The 20,812-nt window shown below is 46.8% G+C and overlaps 1 protein-coding gene across 4 annotated transcripts in view; it reads left to right on the plus strand.

Moving 5' to 3' along the window:
* The window catches only part of DPP9 (dipeptidyl peptidase 9), a 92,261-nt gene extending 71,461 nt beyond the window's left edge, over positions 1-20,800 (plus strand). For 2 of the 4 annotated variants that reach the window (XR_013622632.1, XR_013622633.1), the window contains 2 exons: positions 19,002-19,113; positions 19,448-20,753. Coding sequence is in view for 2 of the 4 variants with exons in the window: in XM_078773029.1 (XP_078629155.1) it covers positions 19,002-19,113; positions 19,448-19,540 (205 nt within the window). In the remaining 2 variants the exon portion in view is untranslated. Of the gene's footprint in view, positions 1-19,001; positions 19,114-19,447 lie in introns of all 4 variants that reach the window. The other 2 variants (XM_078773029.1, XM_068108600.2) reach the window with 1 other exon arrangement.
* Positions 20,801-20,812: the final 12 nt, after the last annotated feature.

The following is a 20,812-nucleotide window of genomic DNA, read 5'->3' on the forward strand; positions in this document are numbered from 1 at the left end:
CCTTTCAAACCTTCGTTGCTGCTCTACGTTCATTACCCATGTCTCGCTCCCATAGATCATAACACTTCTCACACATGCAGCATACACCTTTCCCTTCAGCTTCAACGACACTCCCCTCATCATCAGCACGCCACTCAATTCCCGAAACTTCTTCCATGCACATCTCACTCGAGCAACCGTTGCCGAGTCTGATCCACCTTCTCCATTCAGCATGTCTCCGAGGTAGCAAAATGTTTTCACACCTTCCAGCTTCACGCCGTCTCCAAGATCCAACTCAACATTTCCTCCATCTGCAGCTCCCTCTGTGCACACCTTACATTTGAATGTAGCTGCCACACTGGTTAATGACCCTCTCAGACCACTACATTTTTGATGAACCCACTCAGTGCACATTGTACACTGAATGGAGTTCACTCCGACACCCTTCCTACACACAGCACAGGGCCACTTCCCAGTTCTTTCCACCTCACCACATGCTTTACCACTTGCCATCACCTTCGTCTTTCCGATATTCACCTTCAGACCTTTTGTCTCCATACATTCCTTCCACGTGTTCATCTTTTCCTTCAGTCCATCCATACTTTCCGCAATCAACACCAGATCATCTGCATACAACAACTCCCACGGTAAACCCTCCTTTACGTTCTGAGCCAGCACCTCCATCACAGCTACAAATAGTAGTGGACTTAGTACCGACCCCTGATGCACTCCCACCTTCACCTCAAACTCACCACTGTTCCCGTCCTTCGTCCTTACAGCTGTGCGCGCTCTTTTGTACATTGCCATCACTACTCTGATCAACCATTCCTCCACTCCTAACTTCCTCAATGCCCATGTCAATACTTTGCGTGGAACCCGATCGAATGCTTTCTCCAGATCAACAAACCCAAGAAACAACCTCTACCTCTTCTCCATGTACTTCTCCTGCAACTGCCTCACAATAAAAAGCGCGTCTGTCGTTGCTCTTCCTGGCATGAATCCAAACTGCATTTCGTCGATCTTCACTTTCTTCCTTATCCTCCTCTCTAACACCCTTTCCAATACCTTCATTCCATGCTCCAATAACTTTATCGCTTGGTACGAGCCACACTCCAGAGGGTCACCTTTCCCCTTGTATAGAAGGACGAGGGTACTCAGTTCCCAATCCACTGGAATGCGCCCTTCTTTCACCACCAGATTACAGATCTCTGTCATTCTCTTCACACCCCAACTTCCTGCTGCCTTCAACATATCTCCCACAACTCCCGTCGGCCCTCCCGCTTTTCTACCCTTCATTGCTTTTATCGCTTCCTCAACTTCCTTCTCAGTTATCTTCTCTGCCGGTCCTAAAACTGGGTTACTCTCTATGTTGCCATCCCATTCATTCTCTGTATTCAACAGCATTTCCATATATCTTTTCCATCTTCCTTTAATTCCATCTGGGTCGACAACGATTTGTCCCACTTCATCCTTCAAGCAACTCACCCCCATCACATCACACCTCTCTTTCGCTATCTGCTTTGCAATCCTGAATACTGCTTTCTGACCCTCTTCCGAATCCAAGCGTTCTCCGAACATTTTCCTACATGCCTCCTGCGCCTTTGCTACCTCTTTCTTTGCAGCCTTCCTGGCTGCCTTATAACTTTCATGCTCTGCTGTTTCTGCTCCCGTACCCTTCGCCTTCTGCCACTCCTTGAACTTCTTCCTCTTCTCGTCAATCCTCTTTCCAACTTCATCATCCCACCACCATGTTTCCGAGTGCCTCGGTGGTCCTTTTGTCCATCCACATACCTCACCAACGGCTCCCAACAGACTAGCTTTCATTGACATCCAAACACTTTCAAGCTCAACCACATCATCCTCGACCCTACTCAGCCTCTCTTTTAATGCCTCCCTTACTGTCACCTCTTTCAACCTCCACACCTTCATTCTCGGTTGGTACTTCACCCGCCGAGCTCTCCTCGCACCTTTCACCCTTACGTCGCAGACAACCAAGTGGTGCTGTGAAACAGCCTCCTCCCCCGGGATCACCTTTGTGTCCCGGAGGTGCCCCCTATCTCGCCTACGCACCATCAAGTAGTCAACGGTTGTCGTCGACCCACCTGACGTGTATGTAACAAGCTTATTATCCTCTTTCTGGAACTGAGTATTACTCACTGGAACTGGTTCCTCTTTAAACTATGTGGTTCTAAAAACCGAATTCCCATTGCCCACTCTGTGATGCCATCTGAATTTGGGTCTCACTCCCCAATTTTTCTCTCTGTGCCCGTGCACAATTTCGGGGCTGAGTCGTGTGGCTCCACTAGCAGGTCCAACTACCTGCGCACCGCCGCCACTGAAGTCGCCACCCGAGCTTACCTGCTCCTGCGACTACCTAAACTGGGGAAGGCCCCTCCTGGCACTTTACCCCTGATGCCCACCTTGGCATTGGGCAACCCGGGTCCTTCCCTTGGATCCTCGGGCCCCACTCAACAACTCACAACTACCCTAACTGGCTCCCAGAGCCTACCTGCGGCCTCACCTGGCCGACAAACTGCCAGTGGCGGAGTGCCCCAATAACCATACGCACCAATTAAACCACACGCCCAGCCATGTCACTGACTCATGCACCCTCCAAAGCACTACTTGCCACTACCTGCACCACAGGTGTCAATATCCATACAAATTTTGCCTCAGCCCTCTCCCTGGCTTTACACTACCCCCCCCGGGCTTTCGCGAATGGGTTCCACTCTTCCCCCATTCAGTCCTTTGCACCATGCATTCCACACCTTTTATTTCCACACCAAGCATTCCACACTTTTTACTTTCACACACCAATTATCTCCCACACTACTTTCCTTGCACACCTTTTGTGCTCACACACCAATTTATCCATACACCTCAAACACAATTCCCTTTTATTCCTCAATACACAAATTCTCACTCACACAGCATCATCGAGCTAACTGCTTTTCCCCTAAACTCGTGCTTCCCCGTCTTCCCTTTACACTAAGCACGCCCTTCGTCATTATCATCCATCTAATCTCTCTATGTCCCCACTACAGTACAAATGTCACTACTTAAATCTCATGTCTCTACCGTCTTCTAATTCCCTAACAATTATCCTGGCCCTCCCTCGGCTAGCTTCGGTGCCCCATGGAGGTAACCATCGCTGGCACCCCCATGGGCCTAACACTGCCATTCCCCTAATCTAATGCTCATGGGCCCTGACCGTGTGAGGAATGGTTAAACTATCATTCCCCCATGTAGGGTACACTATCCTCATTCGTCCACAACACTTGAGCCTCTTTGTGTGGAAATACATTGTCATGGCTCGACCTCGAAAGGCCGAGCGATCCATGCAGTTGGTTTGTCTCCTGTAGGTTGGGTCCGTCCGGCATTTTCAATCCAGGGGAGGAGGCATGGATGGGCCGAGGTTCAGGGCCCCATCTCTGCGCGGGGCCTCGCGGTCCCACGCATGATGGCCCCAACCGCCCATGGTCGGAGCACCGCACCCGCAAAGGTGCGTGGCTCCAAAATCTCCGACCTCCCCTTGAACCTCGCCCGATTGCCTTTGCCGCCACGGCACGGCAACAACCATACAGGGCGGGGTCCGGCACGAATCGTGCACGTCGGTTCTTGTGACACGGCCGTGGCATCGATCCCCGCTGGTCCCCGCCGCACACAACTCACCGGGGGCTCACGTCGGCTATCCGTCACGCTAAACGCTACCCCGGTCGGTGTCGATGCTTGAGCCGCGTTCTCACCACTCGCGACCCACTCCGCACTCGCACACCGAGGCGTCCCTGCGCCCTCCCATACATTGTTACCGCACACTCCCCTTCCACATCCTCTGGTGTGCATTCTCCCTCACACACCGTACTCACACCTGCACACCGAGGCGCCCTCACACCTTTCACACACTTCAGTACGCACTCTTCTTCGACGCACTCTTCTACCGCACACTCTAACACCCCCGGGTGTGCACTCCTGCACACACTCTACAACACGCTCTGGTGTGCACTCCTGCACACTCTCTGTAACACACTCTCCCCGCACACAGTCTGTAACACCCACGGGTGTGCACTCTCCCGGTGCACACCCAATCCTCGCACACCTTTTTTCCCCACTCTCGGGTGTGCACTCCTTCGCACACCCTGTAACACACTCTCCCGTTACACTCTCCGTCACCGCACACTCTGGCGCACACCTTTCTCGCACACACCCGCGCTCCGGTGCACACTTTTCTCTCACACGCGCACCAGTCGCCCTCGTACACCGCACAATGGACCTTCCACGACGGCCCGGGTTTCGTTTCTTCCCCAAGCATGCCAAAACCCTTTTCACGCCAAACGCACTTGCGCCATTATTCCTACTCACCTTGGGGACCTTCTTTCCTGCCAGCACCTGTAAACTTTCCATTTTGTTAGCAACCACAACATCACGATGCAAATACAGACTTTGTGCGCATCCCATTACTTTCTCCCGCGATTCATTTTCTAACTCTGCCGTCTCTTCGGCCCCAATTGTTTCTGCAATTTCCATTATTTCTTCGACGACCGCCGGCGCGCATAAAAATTTGTCCAATTCGGTGGCCGTCGGCTCTTCTACACCCCGCTACACCGTCAGCTCTTCTCGTCTCTTATAGCCCCGGTCAACTTAGCTGCGCTCTGCTCTACCTCGCTCACCACGCGTTCCTCACACCGCGTCACCTCGTCGTGTCCCAATGCGACCTCCTCGCCCAACCTGCGCCCAATGTCCCCCGCTTTTTTCATATATCTCTTCGACGCCACTCATTTTTTCCAATTCCCGGGTGGATTTGTCCCCCATTTCCTTCAATTGACCACCAATTTTGCTTTCAAAATTTTCCATGTTACTCCTTGCTTCGTCTCTCTGGATGTCCATTTTTCCATTTATTTTATTTGTCATTCATTTGGGCGTCCATTTTCGCATTCATTTCTTTCATCTGACCGCCCATTTTGTTTTCCAACCCTTTTAACCCATCTTGCATTCCCTTGGTGGATTTGTCACTCATTTCTTTCATTTCTGCCATGAATTGCACCATGAAGAATTGCATGTCCATAACCCCCACTTGCGCAGCGGGCACGGCCCTCGTCGCCACATGCGAGGCGCCGACATTTTCTTCGCCAGCTATCGCCCCCTCATCAATTCTTCCTTCGTCTACCAGCTCTTCCTGTGGGTCCTGGGTCATTAATTCCTCCTCATCATCTACCCCCACCGGCATTCGACCGCCTTGACTAGCCATGGTACGAATACAAATTTGATCTTAACTAAATTTCGGTCTGCTCGCAATTTGGGGCCAATTCGTCCCAAAAAAATTTGTTAGGGTTCCAAATCCCACTCCCGGACACCAATTGTTACGGTTCTCCACTGCCCTTCTTGCCCTTACCAAGGGGGGATTAAGCCCCTTGTTCTTTCTGGGCTTGGCGGAACCGAGAGACTTGAAACGCCTCTTCCGGGCAAACCCAAGGTAGGGTTTCGGGACCAAGTCTCACTCGTACCAAAATCCCTGCGCCGCCACGGAAGCGGGGAAGCAAGCCTCGCACGAGCCACGTGTGATTTGGGTACACCGAGCGGATTGAGTACCACGTGGTCCGTGCAGTTTTCTAGTAGTGGAACCCGATTCGAGCGATTCTACTCGTACCATGCTTAGTCAATGAGGAAAACACGAGAACGATCGAATGGAAGGAAGAACACAGGTTTAATTATTATTCCCACAAGTATGTACAATGATCGGTAGACGCAGAGACACAGAGCAGCACTTAATCAGTCTTATCCTTATTCGCAGACTCGGGCCCGTTCACACTCACACAGGGAATTGCAGGCAGGATGATGTTCAGGCCAAACGCGCCGACGTGGTCGTCCAGGAACGGCCCCGTCCAGCTCTCCACGGTCCCAGCATGTCCCCTGAAGAAGGCAAGCAGGCGGTGGAAGGATCCTCGTAGCGTGTCTCCCGAACAAACGACAGCCGATGAGGTAGGAAGGCAAAGTACGCGTCTCTCAGCGCGGCTGGAGGTTACACAGCGCGTTATCACTCGCGTAACTCAATGCACTATATGCGGCTCGGCTTCAAGCTCAACCAAGCGTCACTTTCATAGGAGCGCATATCCAGGTTCATGCGTGTCTTTCGCCGATCCCGTATCTTTCAAAGTCCTTTGCTGACCGCCAACTCACCGCACTGCTCTCTCCAATCCAACTGCTCGCGAGTCCTCGTACCTCAATTGCTCGCCAACTTAGTCCTCATTTAACTGCTGCTCGACTCTCTTACTGCTCACCGCGCTCCTACTCGCGAGTCCTTACTCAACTGCTGCTCGACGCTCTTACTGCTCACGAGTCCTTCTGGGGGCTTTACGCGACGGGTTATATTTGCCACGCCCTGAGCCTTCTCGAATGTTCCAACCACGCCCTGTGACGCAGTGCTGCCACCACACCCTCGGAGCCCTGATTGGCGGCTCGTGCTTTCCGTCAGCTTCTCTGTCGCCCTCATTCGGTCCCGCCCCGACCCTCCAGGCCGGCCTCGTGTTAATTCGTGCCAAAAAGCCAAAGGCAGCACTAAGAGATGTAAGGCGATGGAGGCGGCATAGGACAATGGAAGCGATGAAAGGACCTATGCTCCTTACTCAACTCAACGCAGAACTAACACCGGAAAAGGACTATTCTCACAAATACTAAGAGATCTGCACTATCGCGAGGCTGCATGTTGTTTGTGTGACTGAGGGGGAAATTTAACCTTTATTATACAAAACTCAAAACCGCAACAATATCTATATAATAATAGCGTAAGGACTCGACTTTGTTATCCCTTTTACGCCGCACCCAGTGACCCGATGCCCACGGCACTAATGGATTTACGATCTACGAACCGTGCTCTTTGTTTATCACATACAGCCATACTCGAAAAATCTGAATTAGCCGACGTTGGGGCCCAAAAGTATCCGATTAACTGCCGATACGACGCCATCGTATTGGCGTCTGCTGGGCGAAGGCGAAGCAAGCCGTCCGCTGATTGGACTGGCGAAGGCGAAAGCAAGCCGTCCACTGAGTGGACAATCCAGAGCATGCATTTGTGCCGGTGTCGGTGATCGTTGTTCATATACGCACTCTTCATTCTCATCTTTCTTCCTAACTCTTACTCGGACAAGCAAATCCCCTATGCCATCCATAATGGTGCACTCTATCCATACACCACATCCTCCCTTCCGTGGATGTTCCATGGGTTTCGGCTAGTCTATATAATAATAGCGTAAGGACTCGACTTTGTTATCCCTTTTACGCCGCACCCAGTGACCCGATGCCCACGGCACTAATGGATTTCCGATCTACGAACCGCACTTTGTTTATCACGTACAGCCATACTCGAAAAATCTGAATTAGGTGACGTTGGGGCCCAAAAGCATCTGATAACCTGCCGATACGACGCCATCTTACGACGCCATCGTATTGGCGTCTGCTGGGCGAAGGCGAAGCAAGCTGTCTGCTGATTGGACAGGCGAAGGCGAAAGCAAGCCGTCCACTGAGTGGACAATCCAGAGCATGCATTTGTGCCGGTGTCGATCGTTGTTCATATACGCACTCTTCATTCTCATCTTTCTTCCTAACTCTTACTCGGACAAGCAAATCCCCTATGCCATCCATAATGGTACACTCTATCCATACACCACATCCTCCCTTCCGTGGATGTTCCACGGGTTTCGGCTAGTATCTATATTATAATAGCCGTAGATGATTCTGTCTGTCTGTCTGTCTATCTGTTGGGTGTCTGTCCGGGGTGTGGCTTACTCGGTTTGCAGAGTAGCTCCACCCATAGCTCCACCCATTCTGGGAGTGGCTATAAACAAATATCCACCATTTTATTAACTCGCATAGCTTTGAGTCCTGTTTTGTAGGCCCGTGGTGTCTTGCTCTCCCCCAGTTTTATTTCAAATCAAATTCGATAAATCATTTCATTTTTCACAGTCGCTAACATAGTTTTAGACTCGGTTGAAAAAAAACGGGAAGAAAATCCGATGAAAGTTGCCGTTTATAGAACGAAATGAATTCTCAAAGGCCTGTAACTTCAAGGCCATTGAGTCTCTCTCACGCCTTTATCTCCAATCTAACTCACCATATGATTTCATTTTTATCGATGGTTTTACTTTTAGACTCGGTGTCAGCAATAATTGAGAACAATCCACACACGCGGGAAAATGCAGAGATATATTTTTTAAAATCGCGTCATGGTGTATCATACACCGCCCAACATGACACCGCCGGCAATGTGTCGATATATATTAAAAATTCGCTTTTGCTTTTCCGTTATGATATATTACTATTTCGTTTGATGATAGTCGTCACAAAAACGTCAACAATGATGCCGACATATATTTCTTCGTTTTTATTTCATTCAACATATTAGCCGGAAGTAAAATATGTTTCAGGAAATTACCGAGAGATATTTCTTCGTTTTTTTTATTAGTTATGTGCGCATACACTTTAAATAGGTTTATTTGAAATCTTTAATTTTCCACAAACATTCCACACACGCGGGAAAATGCAGAGATATATTTTTTAAAATCGCGTCATGGTGTATCATACACCGCCCAACATGACACCGACGGCAATGTATCGATATCTATTTTAAATTCGATATATCATTTCATTTTTCACAGTCGCTAACATAGTTTTAGACTCGGTTGAAAAAAAACGAGAAGAAAATCCGATGAAAGTTGCCGTTTATAGAACGAAATGAATTCTCAAATGCCTGTAACTTCAAGGCCATTGAGTCTCTCTCACGCCTTTATCTCCAATCTAACTCACCATATGATTTCATTTTTATCGATGGTTTTAGAGTCGGTGTCAGCAATAATTGAGAACATTCCACACACGCGGGAAAATGCAGATATATTTTTTAAAATCGCGTCATGGTGTATCATACACCGCCTAACATGACACCGACGGCAACGTGTCGATACATATTAAAAATTCGATATATCATTTCATTTTTCACAGTCGCTAACATAGTTTTCGACTCGGTTGAAAAAAAACGGGAAGGAAATCCAATGAAAGTTGCCGTTTATAGAACGAAATGAATTCTCAAACGCCTGTAACTTCAACTTCAAGGCCATTGAGTCTCTCTCACGCCTTTATCTCCAATCTAACTCACCATATGATTTCATTTTTATCGATGGTTTTGGACACGGTGTCAGCAATAATTGAGAACATTCCACACACGCGGGAAAATGCAGAGATATATTTTTAAAAATCGCGTCATGGTGTATCATACACCGCCCAACATGACACCGACGGCAACGTGTCGATATATATTAAAAATTCGCTTTTGCTTTTCCGTTAAGATATATTACTTTTTCGTTTGATGACAGTCGTCACAAAAACGTCAACAATGATGCCAACATATATTTATTCGTTTTTATTTAATTCAACATTATTAGCCGGAAGTAAAATATGTTTCAGGAAATTACCGAGAGATATTTCTTCGTTTTTTAAAATTAGTTATGTGCGAATACACTTTAAATAGGTTTATTTGAAATCTTTAATTTTCCACAATATAATTTACTTGCCATTTATCATTTGATGATTACGAGACAAATTCCTCTTGAGGATCGTGACAATTCATGCGCTGCGTGGAAACTTCTATTTCCAAAATGAATGAGACGATCGATGAAGAACGCAGACTTGAACAGGATGCAGCAAGAAAACGAATGAGACGGGCGAACGAGTCCATCGACGAACGTCAATGCAAACTTGCGGGGTCACCCGTGGGAATCCCACGGGCATGGATGTGTGTGACATTTCGACATATTGAGTTAGATGCTGCACATTCATTTTTACAAAATGGTTACTGGCAAGTCATCAGATCCAGAAATGGTGTAAAAACCACCGTTTAGAGGCCATTTTTCCCCGCAAAGCGGGGGTTGGCCTTTTCGGGGACCGTGGTAGTTGTTGTTTTTTTGTCCCCTTTTTGAAGCAATGTTTTACGGCCGGATGCCCTCCCTGACGCCAACCCTTTTTGCCGCCTTCAACGACAAACAGGGAATTACCAGTGAACTGGTACTCAATTAGCCGACCTCGGAAGGATGACAGGCTGAGTCAACCCCCCTGGCATTAATTCGGCGATCGACCGAGATTCGAACCCAGGATCCTAAGCCGGCACCCTAGCCGCTAGCCCAACACCAGAAATGGTGTCATGAACACAATTTATTTACGCACAAGCACAAAAGCAAGACGGGCCGATTTCCGATTCCGACGGGCGAGACGGGCCGATTTCCGATTCCGACGGGCCGATTTGGAGCAAGAAAAAGAACGAGACGGGAGAAAAAGGAGAGAAACGAGACGGGGAAAGCCGATTGGAGAGGCGAGTGAGGCGCGATTGGAGAGGAGTGTGAGGCGCGATTGGAGAGGAGTGTGAGGCACGATTGGAGAGGAGTGTGAGGCGCGATTGGAGAGGAGTGTGAGGCACGATTGGAGAGGAGTGATTGGAGGGGAGTGTGAGGCACGATTGGAGAGGAGTGTGAGGCACGATTGGAGAGGAGTGTGAGGCGCGATTGGAGAGGAGTGTGAGGCGCGATTGGAGAGGAGTGTGAGGCGCGATTGGAGAGGCATGTGAAGGATTGGAGAGGAGAGGAGTGTGAGGGATTGGAGAGGTGAGGGATTGGAAAGGAGAGGGATGTGAGGGTTTGGAGAGGAGAGGAGTGCTAGGTGGAGAGAGGAGAGTGTCAGGTGGAGACAGGAGAGTATCAGGTGGAGACAGGAGAGTGTCAGGTGGAGAGGAGTGAGGGGTCACATATTATGTGAAATAACTAAATTCACACCATTTCTGGATCTGATGACTTGCCAGTAACCATTTTGTAAAAATGAATGTGCAGCATATAACTCAATATGTCGAAATGTCACACACATCCATGCCCGTGGGATTCCCACGGGTGACCCCGCTAGTTTATATAAAATAGGCTAATGCTGTTTGTCTGTTTGTCCCACCCTGAAACACAGAAATGCTCAGAGAGAAAAAATTATAAAGTAAAAGTTGCTTCAAATTAATCCAAAACTACAGGAAAAGTATTATTTTTAAATTCAGAGCAAAAATTTAACTTGGGCAGTGTTTAACAGAATTTAACAGATTGCTGCTTCAAATGCTCCCGATTAAAAAAAAAAAAAAAAAAAATTATATATATATATATATATATATTTGGGCAGTGTATAAATTTAACTTGGGCAGTGTATAAGGCAACAGAATGCTGCTTCAAATGCTCCCGATTAAAATATATATATATATATTTATTTATATATATATATATATATATATATATATATATATATATATATATATATATATATATATATATATATATATATATATATATATATACATATATATACTTGGCATTTAATATGGAATATTTTTTTTGTGGGGGTGAACTTACTTTTCAAGATGACTTAGAAGCAAAAGTTCATTGGAATTATGTTGCAATTATTCCAGATTTTGTTAATGTGACCTTTAAAAGAAACAAAAACCACATTTGACATTTCAACAACAGGCATTCTAAAGGCCATTTTCCCTGCAAGAGCGGGGGTTAGCCCTGCGGTCCCCATGACAATCTTCTCCATTTTGCCCTATTTTCTGCATCTCCCCTTGTTAACCCCCTTGCCTGCATTTCTTCTTCGACCATCTTTACCCAAGTCTTTCTCGGTCTTCCCCGTCCTCTACTTCCTTCCACATTCATTTCCATCACTCTTCTCAACCAGTCACTTTCATCCTTCCTCAACACATGACCAAACCATCTCAAACTGTTTCTCTTCACAGCATCCATCACAGGCTCTATTCCCATCATCTTTCGCAATTCATCATTTGTCTTCCTCTCTCTCAACGATACTCCACACATCCACCGAACCATTCGCATTTCCACCCTTTCCAGCCTTCGTTGCTGTTCATTACCCATGTCTCGCTCCCATAAATCATAACACTTCTCACACATGCAGCATACACCTTTCCCTTCAGCTTCAACGACACTCGCCTCCTCGTCAGCACGCCACTCAGTTCCCGAAACTTCTTCCATGCACATCTCACTCTAGCAACCGTTGCCGAGTCTGATCCACCTTCTCCATTCAGCATGTCTCCTAGGTAACAAAATGTTTTCACACCTTCCAGCTTCACGCCGTCTCCAAGATCCAACTCAACATTTCCTCCATCTGCAGCTCCCTCTGTGCACACCTTACACTTGAATGTAGCTGCCACACTGATTAATGACCCTCTCAAACCACTACATTTTTGATGAACCCACTCAGCGCACATTGTACATTGAATTGAGTTCACTCTGACACCCTTCCTGCACAAAGCACATGGCCACTTCCCAGTTCTTTCCACCTCACCACATGCTTTACCACTTGCCTTCACCTTTGTTTTTCCGATATTCACCTTCAGACCTTTCGTCTCCATACATTCCTTCCACTTGTTCATCTTCTCCTTCATTCCATCCATACTTTCTGCAATCAACACCAGATTTGACATTTGACATTTCGAAGCAAATAAATTGATCCTTGAAAGTGATGTAAACTGATATCGAACTCAATTCACGGGCAGTACTGTGTTAAACTTCTGTGCGTTTTCCAGAAGTATCTCTTTATTTTGCACATTAGCCAAAAAAAATTTAAACAAAATTTAAATTACGACTGGGATTACGGACAGTAAAATTACAGTTCAGTACTTCGTGTAACCCCTACGAGCATTCAGGAGAGCCCGTACACGTTGAGGCATGCTGTTCATGGGATTTGCCAAGGTTTGGACAGGAATCGCTTGCCATGCAGTTACAATAGCCTGCTGCAATTCACGCACAGAGGCAGGCTGCTGGTCCAAGTTGTCGATTTGACGTGTTAATTCTGCCCACACGTTCTCTATCGGATTCATATCCAGGGACATGGCAAGCCACTCCATATGCTCTACACCCTCGGTTCTTAACCTGTGGGGCGCGCCCCCCAAGGGGGGCGTGAGCAATTTTCAGAGGGGGCAGTATAAACGGCAGTATAAACGTCTAAATAACCCCAAACGGAAATTATAATCCCCCTACTGAAAAAAATTAATTAACCGAAAAGATAGCGCCTTATATAATCCTAGTTTGTTTCAGTCTCAATTAACACTTCTTTTTTTCTTCCGACTTTATTAACTGAGCAATGGTGCGAAGTCAATGGCAATGAGTGCGAAAAAGAGGAAATACCAAGACGAGTACATCAAGTTCGGATTTGTGGCACTTCAAAAGGGTGACGCAGAGGTTCCTCAGTGCGTTATATGTTACAAGACTCTGAGCAATGATGCCATGCGGCCAACACGTTTGGAACGCCACTTGAGGACAACCCATCCTGAACTAGCAGACAAATCACAGGCATTCTTCGTGGCGAAAAGGGAAGCCTTGAAGCGAGCTAAGTTGGACAGCAGTGGGACATTTCGGCAACAGACGTCAAAGATCGTTGAGGCGTCCTATGAGATTGCCCTGCTAGTAGCAAAGAACAAGAAGAGCCATACAATCGGAGAGACTCTCATTAAACCGAGTCTACTGCGAGCGGCAGAGCTCATCCTGGGGAAGGATAGTGCGAACAAACTCTCGGCTATCTCCCTGTCGAACGATACCATCAAGGGACGGATCGATGAAATGTCTCAGGACATCAAAGAACAAGTGACTGACCAGATAAGGGCCTCGCCTGTCTTTGCCATCCAATGCGACGAAACGACAGACGTGGCTCAGTGTTCTTAGCTGCTCATGTATGCTCGTTTCATATTAGGCGACAGCGTGAAGGAGGAAATGCTATTTTGTCATCCCCTGGAAACTTACACGACAGCAGCGGATGTCTTTGAAGTGGTATCGAAGTTCTTCGAAGAAAATCGACTTTCATGGGATGCGTTGGTAGGTGTTTGCACAGACGGAGCTCCGGCCATGCTTGGCTCGCGTTCGGGTTTCGTTACGAAGGTGAAACAAAAGAGTACCTCTGCTATTGGTACACACTGCGTTATCCATCGTGAGTCCTTAGCATCTAAGACCCTGCCCGCTGAAATGAGGGATTTCCTGAACCTGGCTATCAAGGTAGTCAACTTTATCAAAGGTGGAGCCTTAAACAGTCGCCTGTTCAAACAGCTGTGCAAGGACTTGGACTGCGATCATCAAGCCTTGCTTTTCCACACAAACGTGCGTTGGCTTTCGAAGGGAAACATGTTGGGGCGAGTCTACGAGCTGAGGGAAGAAGTCGCAACATTCCTAGACGTGCAGCGGGGGGGGGGGGGGGGGGCGGATCTCTACAAAATGTTTCAGTCCCGAGAATGTCAACTGTCTCTAGCTTACCTCGTAGACATCTTCGAAGCACTCAACGGTATCAACCAAAAACTGCAAGGGAAGCACATAAACATTATCACGCAATACGACGCCATTCGAGCCTTCATGGCTAAACTCGACCTCTGGAAATGCCGAATGGAGGCCGGAAACATAGCTTGTTTCCCAAACTTGGACTCTGCCATTCCGGACGGCCTTCTCGATTCAAAGTTAAAGAACCAAATCATCGATCATCTGACTGAACTCAAAGCGGAATTCAGCTGCTACTTTCCTGACTTGGACGAAAAGCGAAAGACCTGGAAATTCATCAGAAACCCATTCCAATGCGACGTAGCTGATGTTTCGGACGAAGTCCAGGAGGAGTTTCTGGAGCTGAAGTTCAACTCCTCGGCTGAGGATGACTTTGAAATTCTGGACCTGGAGACATTCTGGGTCAAGTATCTTCCTGTTTATCCTCTGATCTCGCTTCAAGCTGTTCGGATTCTGACGATGTTCGGATCCACGTATCTCTGCGAGGCTGCATTCTCCGCGCTGGTCGCTGTCAAGACCAAATACAGAAGCAAGCTGAACGTTGAAGGAGATCTGCGCTATGCTCTCTCTGGCACGCGACCACGAATTCCGGATCTGATAGCTAAGAAGCAGTGCCAACCATCTCACTAAAATTTAGTGAGATTTTTGGCATTGCTTCTTTAGTGAATAAATTGTTGTTTCATTGATTTTGCGTCCTTTGACGTGACATTTCAACAAACGTGTTTTGTGTAGTTACCCTTTCCTTTCATCGATCCGTGCCTTGAGCTTGTTTGCGTTTTGATGCAATAAAACGAGGTTTGTAATCTCTCCTTTGTTATTTTGAAAGAACATTATCTGTTCAGGGGTACCAGATCCAGTGTTTGAAATAAGCCAGGGCCCGCCAGGGCCTGGCCCTGGCTGCCATGCTTAGGGCCCTGGCTGTTAACAGAATCTACGTCAATAGCCAGGGCCCAGGGCCCAGCCCTGGCTGGCTTCAATATCAACGAACAAACCCCTCAGAATGCACCACAGAGCACCTAGAATTCAAAAATTTCCTGGGGGGGACCCTCCAGACCCCCCCGGCGATAGGGCAAACTCCTCTCACGCTCTCCCCAATGAGCGGCTTCGTCAGATGTAGGTGGAGGGGGGCGTGGAGACGAGCAACAATTGCTAAAGGGGGCACGACACTAGAAAGGTTAAGAACCCCTGCTCTACACCACGGTCAGCAAGAAAGTGTTGGATCATGCGAGCACGATGAGGCCGTGCATTATCATCTTCGGAAGACAAAGTTTCCTCGAAAGGCTGCACGAACAAATGGAAGCAATGTTTCTTCCAGAATGGCCCTGTGCTTGAACTGGTGCAGGTTTCCATTCAGAACAACCAGGTCAGTTTTGCCCCCTGCATGAAAAGCAGCCCAAACGGTCACCCCACCACCTCCAGCTTGGACTCTTGGCACTATACAATCTTCGTTGTAGGCTTCATGCACTTGTCTGCGCACTCGGACGTGGCCATCTTGACGATAGACCAGAAATCTAGACTCGTCACTGAAGATCACGTGATTCCAGTGTCCTGGCTGCCATTGACGGTGCTCTCTGGCCCACTGCAATCGGCGCTGGTGGTGTTGTCTGGTCAGACGTGGCTTTCTCAGGGGACGCCTGGCACGATAGCCTGCTTGAACCAGTCGTTGGTTGACTAGCCTTCTGGATACAGGCTCATTTGTCAGTTGCTGCCACACAGCCCGAAGCCGATTAGCTGACTTGGTACGGCCATTGCGGACTAACCGGTGCAGCTGGCGATCATCCCTCCTTGTGATTCTGCGGGGACGTCCTGGCCTCGGTATTGGAGTAGGGACACCCCTCTGAGCATTTCGTTTCAGGATATTTGACACCTGACCTTGAGTGATGCCACACTGCCAAGCAATAGCACGCTGTTTCATGCCGGAATTTCGTAACGCCACCACTAAATGACAAACAGCATTGTCGAGTTGACGGACCATCTCCAGAGGAAGCGGCAATAACTTTTGTAGACGTGCAGCAGTTGTTTTCCACTAATACAGAACGCAACAACCCTTATATACCCGATTGTGAAGTCAATCGTCAAATGTACCTGTCCGTACATTTTGTCACGCCACCTGTGATATAATCCTGTTATTGACTTCTTGCTGCGACAGAAAATCAGTGACATGGTTCTTTTAACAAAGAAATCACCGAAGCGTAAAAGAAACTCACCAGATTTATATACAGAGTTCAGAAAGCAAACCCAAGTCAAGGAAAAAAAATATATTCCATATTAAATGCCAAGTCTGTATATATATATACGTGTGTGTGTGTGTGTGTGTGTGTGTGTTGTTAAACGAAATATGCCGTGATATATTTGCTGCTAAGTAATATGATGATTTTGGAATTTCACAATGCTCTATGCTGTGTATTTAATAGGCTAATACTGTCTGTTTGTTCCTCCTGTAACATGGAAATGATTGTCGGAAACAATAAATTATGTAAAAGTTGCTTCTAATTAATCCACATTTACGTGAAATTTATAATTATCAACTAAAGGTTGCTTCAAATTAATCCGCACCTACGGGGGGGAGGGGGGGGGGGTTATAAAACTGCCTCAATTTGGAAAACGGTAAAGAGGAAGTAACACCGTGCTTAGATGGCGGATTGGCAGTTGCACCACGTGACTCAACTTTCTGTTGCCTTCAAAATGGTCAGTTATTCACTTGTATGAAGACTGCCAAGCTTTGTAACGTTTGCGTCATGGGCCTTTGTAATGGTATGGGCCTCAGTATCAGGGAGGCCTCTGGTATAAAGTGCATTTGGAATCTGTCCGAGTGATGTAACCATCATGATCGACGTGTTATATAAGCACATCGGCAGTTAACATGTTTTGGCCTCAAATGCTACGCTGGATATTTTGGAGTGATCGAGTCAGCTGGCAGTTTCCCACTATGTTCTCTTTTTGGTTTTTTTCTTTTTTCTTTTTTTGTATACAAAGTCGAGGCTCGTGTAAGAGCTAACATTAAACACAAAAAAAACATAAGCGGACACATAAAACACATATTAAAGGGAGCGGGAGATAGGGAGAGAGAGAGAGAGAGAGAGGTGGAAGCACACAAGCACAACATTAGAGAACATGGACATCGGTAGATCTGTGGGGCGGGGGAGGAGGGGCGGGGAATATTTGGGGGACAGAGCACAGACAGAGCAGCAGGAGCTAGGCCGGAGAGGAGTCGGTAGAAGACTTTAAGAAGGAGTCGGTATAATTTATTCCTTCATAATCGATTTTGGCAAAAGGCTGTGCTTTCATTTATGTGCATAGCAATTGTGCTACTAGATAAAGCTTTTTCTACATTAAATGTGGCACTAAATATGAACCACAATGATGCCCAAGGTCGTCCCCATGTGTATATCAAGTTTGTTCAAGAATGGCAAACCCCCGACTTGATTGAAGATTGGTGTTACATGTGAAAACGATAAGAAACATCTTTTGACGTTTTTACTTGATTTTGCAATGGTGACCACGTTAGCTCAAACCGCTTAACTCGCAATCGAGCTCCTCATTTTCCTTGTGCTTTAACAATAAACGCAGGAGTCCAAAAATACAATTTGCTGACTCGTCAAACCTCGCTGCCCGCTGCTGCCCCACAGCTTGGCTTCCACCGTTAGTTCGTGGAGTTCCGAAGTCACACAACTCTCGAATCGATGATAATGTGGAGATAATGTCCTTCGTGATTTGTGTGAAAGGCATTCCTGATTAGTCCAATGCAAGCCTTGCCCACATAGGCCTGCATTTATCATCCATTTGATTTGATGAAACTATTTTGGTTCCCCCTTGGTTCTGAACTTGCAAGTGTAGAAGACGCATCGGAAACTAAAAGGCCTTTGGACTCGTCACAAAGATCTGTGCCAGCTTTACTTTATATAGCTCATTCTTTCAACCCCACACCGTTACAAGCACAAATTTTAACTCCCCAGATAGCTTGATAATGCAGCACACATCGTGCAAATGGGGCCATGCGTCATTGAATCCGCACAATGCTCGGTCTCTTTCATTAAAGGATGTTTACGGACCGACGTGCTTTTAAAACGCAACTACAATGACTGCTCCACTTGAGCACAAAACATTATACTGCCAAAGCAGTGACATCTGAACCAGTGACCTGTAACAGCGTTCCATACTCGACATGCTTTCTGCAATATTGGCTATTTTTATCGCCATGGCAGCCTATTTTGGTCAGTGTGGCTTTTTTTCTTTTCTTTTGACGGAGAACTATGCTCTCGCTGCTTCTTACAGCCCTGAAACAAACAGTCCCTGATATTGCTGGAAATCAGAACTGCGGCCTATTACAGGACCGGCTCTTGGATTGGGTAAAGGCAATGGTAATTCACCGTGAACATAAGCCATGTGTTATATAACTTGTATACAATAACGTTTTTTGATTGAATTCCTAATTGATGAAATATTTACTTTATTCTTGTGCATAAAAGGCAAAGTTCTTGACCGCCCCTCTCCCCTCTCCCCCATTTCCCCCTAAACTTCACCTTGCCTTGCTTGTATGTGCCATACATTCCTCTTTCCTTACTTTTCCTTATCCTTGCTCCCTCCCTGGCCCCTCTGCCTCCCCCTCACCCCCCCCCCCCCCCCCCCCCCGCCCGGTGTAATCACTCATTCTTGTTTTCGATCTTCTTTACCACCCGACAGGCCGAATCGCCTTCTCATCCTGCATGGCTATTTGGATGAGAATGTCCACTTCTTCCACACCAACATGCTGGTATCGCAGCTCGTCAGGATGGGAAAGCCATACCAACTACAGGCAAGACTTTTCAAAATGGTTGACTTTTCCATCCGAGGAATACATTGATTGCAAACGGCAAAACGGCAAAGAAAGTCTGAACTTAAAGTGTCTCGAAACATCTGTTTCCTGCCTCGTTTTATCATGTCCCGTTTGTGCCACGGTCCAATTTTTCAGTGTTTTGTTGCTTGGCTGAACTTCCTGTTTGAGAATGAAATTAATGGGGTTAACTTGGAATTACTAACTTGGAATTACTAACTTAATTAATTACATTAATTAATGGAATTACTAACTTGGGTGGCATAGCATAGAAACCCATTCGATGCCCTCTGCGCTGCCCCCGTCTGTCTTGCAGATATATCCCAACGAGCGGCATAGCATTCGGTGCGCCGAGTCGGGTGAGCACTATGAGATCATGCTGCTGCACTTTCTACAGGAGCATCTCTAACGAGTACATCTCACATCGTAAATGCTGCATTCTGAAGGACTTCCAAACGATCGATGCATCCACTGCATTTTCCTTTTCCTTCCTTTGCTTATTGGAGTGAGATTAAAAATTTTTTTTTAATCCTCATTCATTGAGCGTACTTTGGCGACTCCAAATTTCCTCCAGCTTGCTTTTTCCCAGTACTCGAAGGCCACTGTGGTGTGAATACTTTTATATGCTGCCGTATTGCATCTCGTGTCCTCCTACCCTGTTTTGGTTTGAAGGCGACTTTGATGTAAATTCGTGCTTGTTTATAATTGTGCAGCATAAAATATTCTTACGAATGAATGAAAGAATTGCTTTCCCTTTTTTTATTTTGCAAATTCGGTACCACCAGTTTCTTGCTAAGGTGGTAGTGGTGGTGTCGTTGACCGTGGAAGCTCCTGGCAGAGCATCAAGGGCACTCGCAAGAAGTTCACGAACAATTCCTCGGCTAAGAACCTAATCCTGGACGGTTCGCCATTCCGCCGTAGGGTGCAGGAATCGTCTACCGAGCACCAATGGACATCAAACCCAGTGAGGACAACGCGATGAAGCATGACCCGCACAATCGTCGACCCGCTCCAGTTCTCGCTGAGGGTACCGTGAAAATGAGTAATTTTTAGGCGATTGCAACGTTCGCAGAATTTGTAACTGAATTTGAGGTTTTCTTTCTGTTACCTGAATGCTCCAACGTTTTTTTTTGTTTTGTTTTTTTTCGCTTTTTTGTTTTAAATTCCCACTGAGTAAGGATTTCTTTAATTTTGCACCTGTCAAAAGCAGGTAACCAATCCACCGCATCAGTGTGTTGTTTTTTTTTGTTTTTTAACCACAGTGACTTGTAAATGTATGTATTCTGCGTTAACTTTCATTTCAACAGGGATGCTTTTACAACATGATCTTATTTGAACTTTTTGGTTGTTTTTCTATCGTCTAACGTTTGTCGTTTGTCTGCATGGTGGAGACTTTGCACATCTATTAAAAAACAAAGTTTGTCGTCGCTATGAGGCCCACGTCGTTCTGCCAGCGTTTTGTGAGATGAACTTTTTGAAGCAAGATATTTTGAACACTCATCTGCTCCTGTGCATGCACTTTGCTGCTGCTTCGGGTTTTTCTCGTACAAAGAGAAATCTCGGCCATGTTTAGCGACGTGTGTCATCGACGTGGTACAAAGTAAAGCTGCTTGCCATGGTTACCGATTGTGTTTTTAATTTCTTTTAAATTCAATTTTTTGCTGCTTCACTGCTTTGGTAT

This window comes from Myxine glutinosa, chromosome 2 (assembly GCF_964187855.1).
Source record: "Myxine glutinosa chromosome 2, kmMyxGlut1.1, whole genome shotgun sequence".
NCBI lineage: Eukaryota > Metazoa > Chordata > Myxini > Myxiniformes > Myxinidae > Myxine > Myxine glutinosa.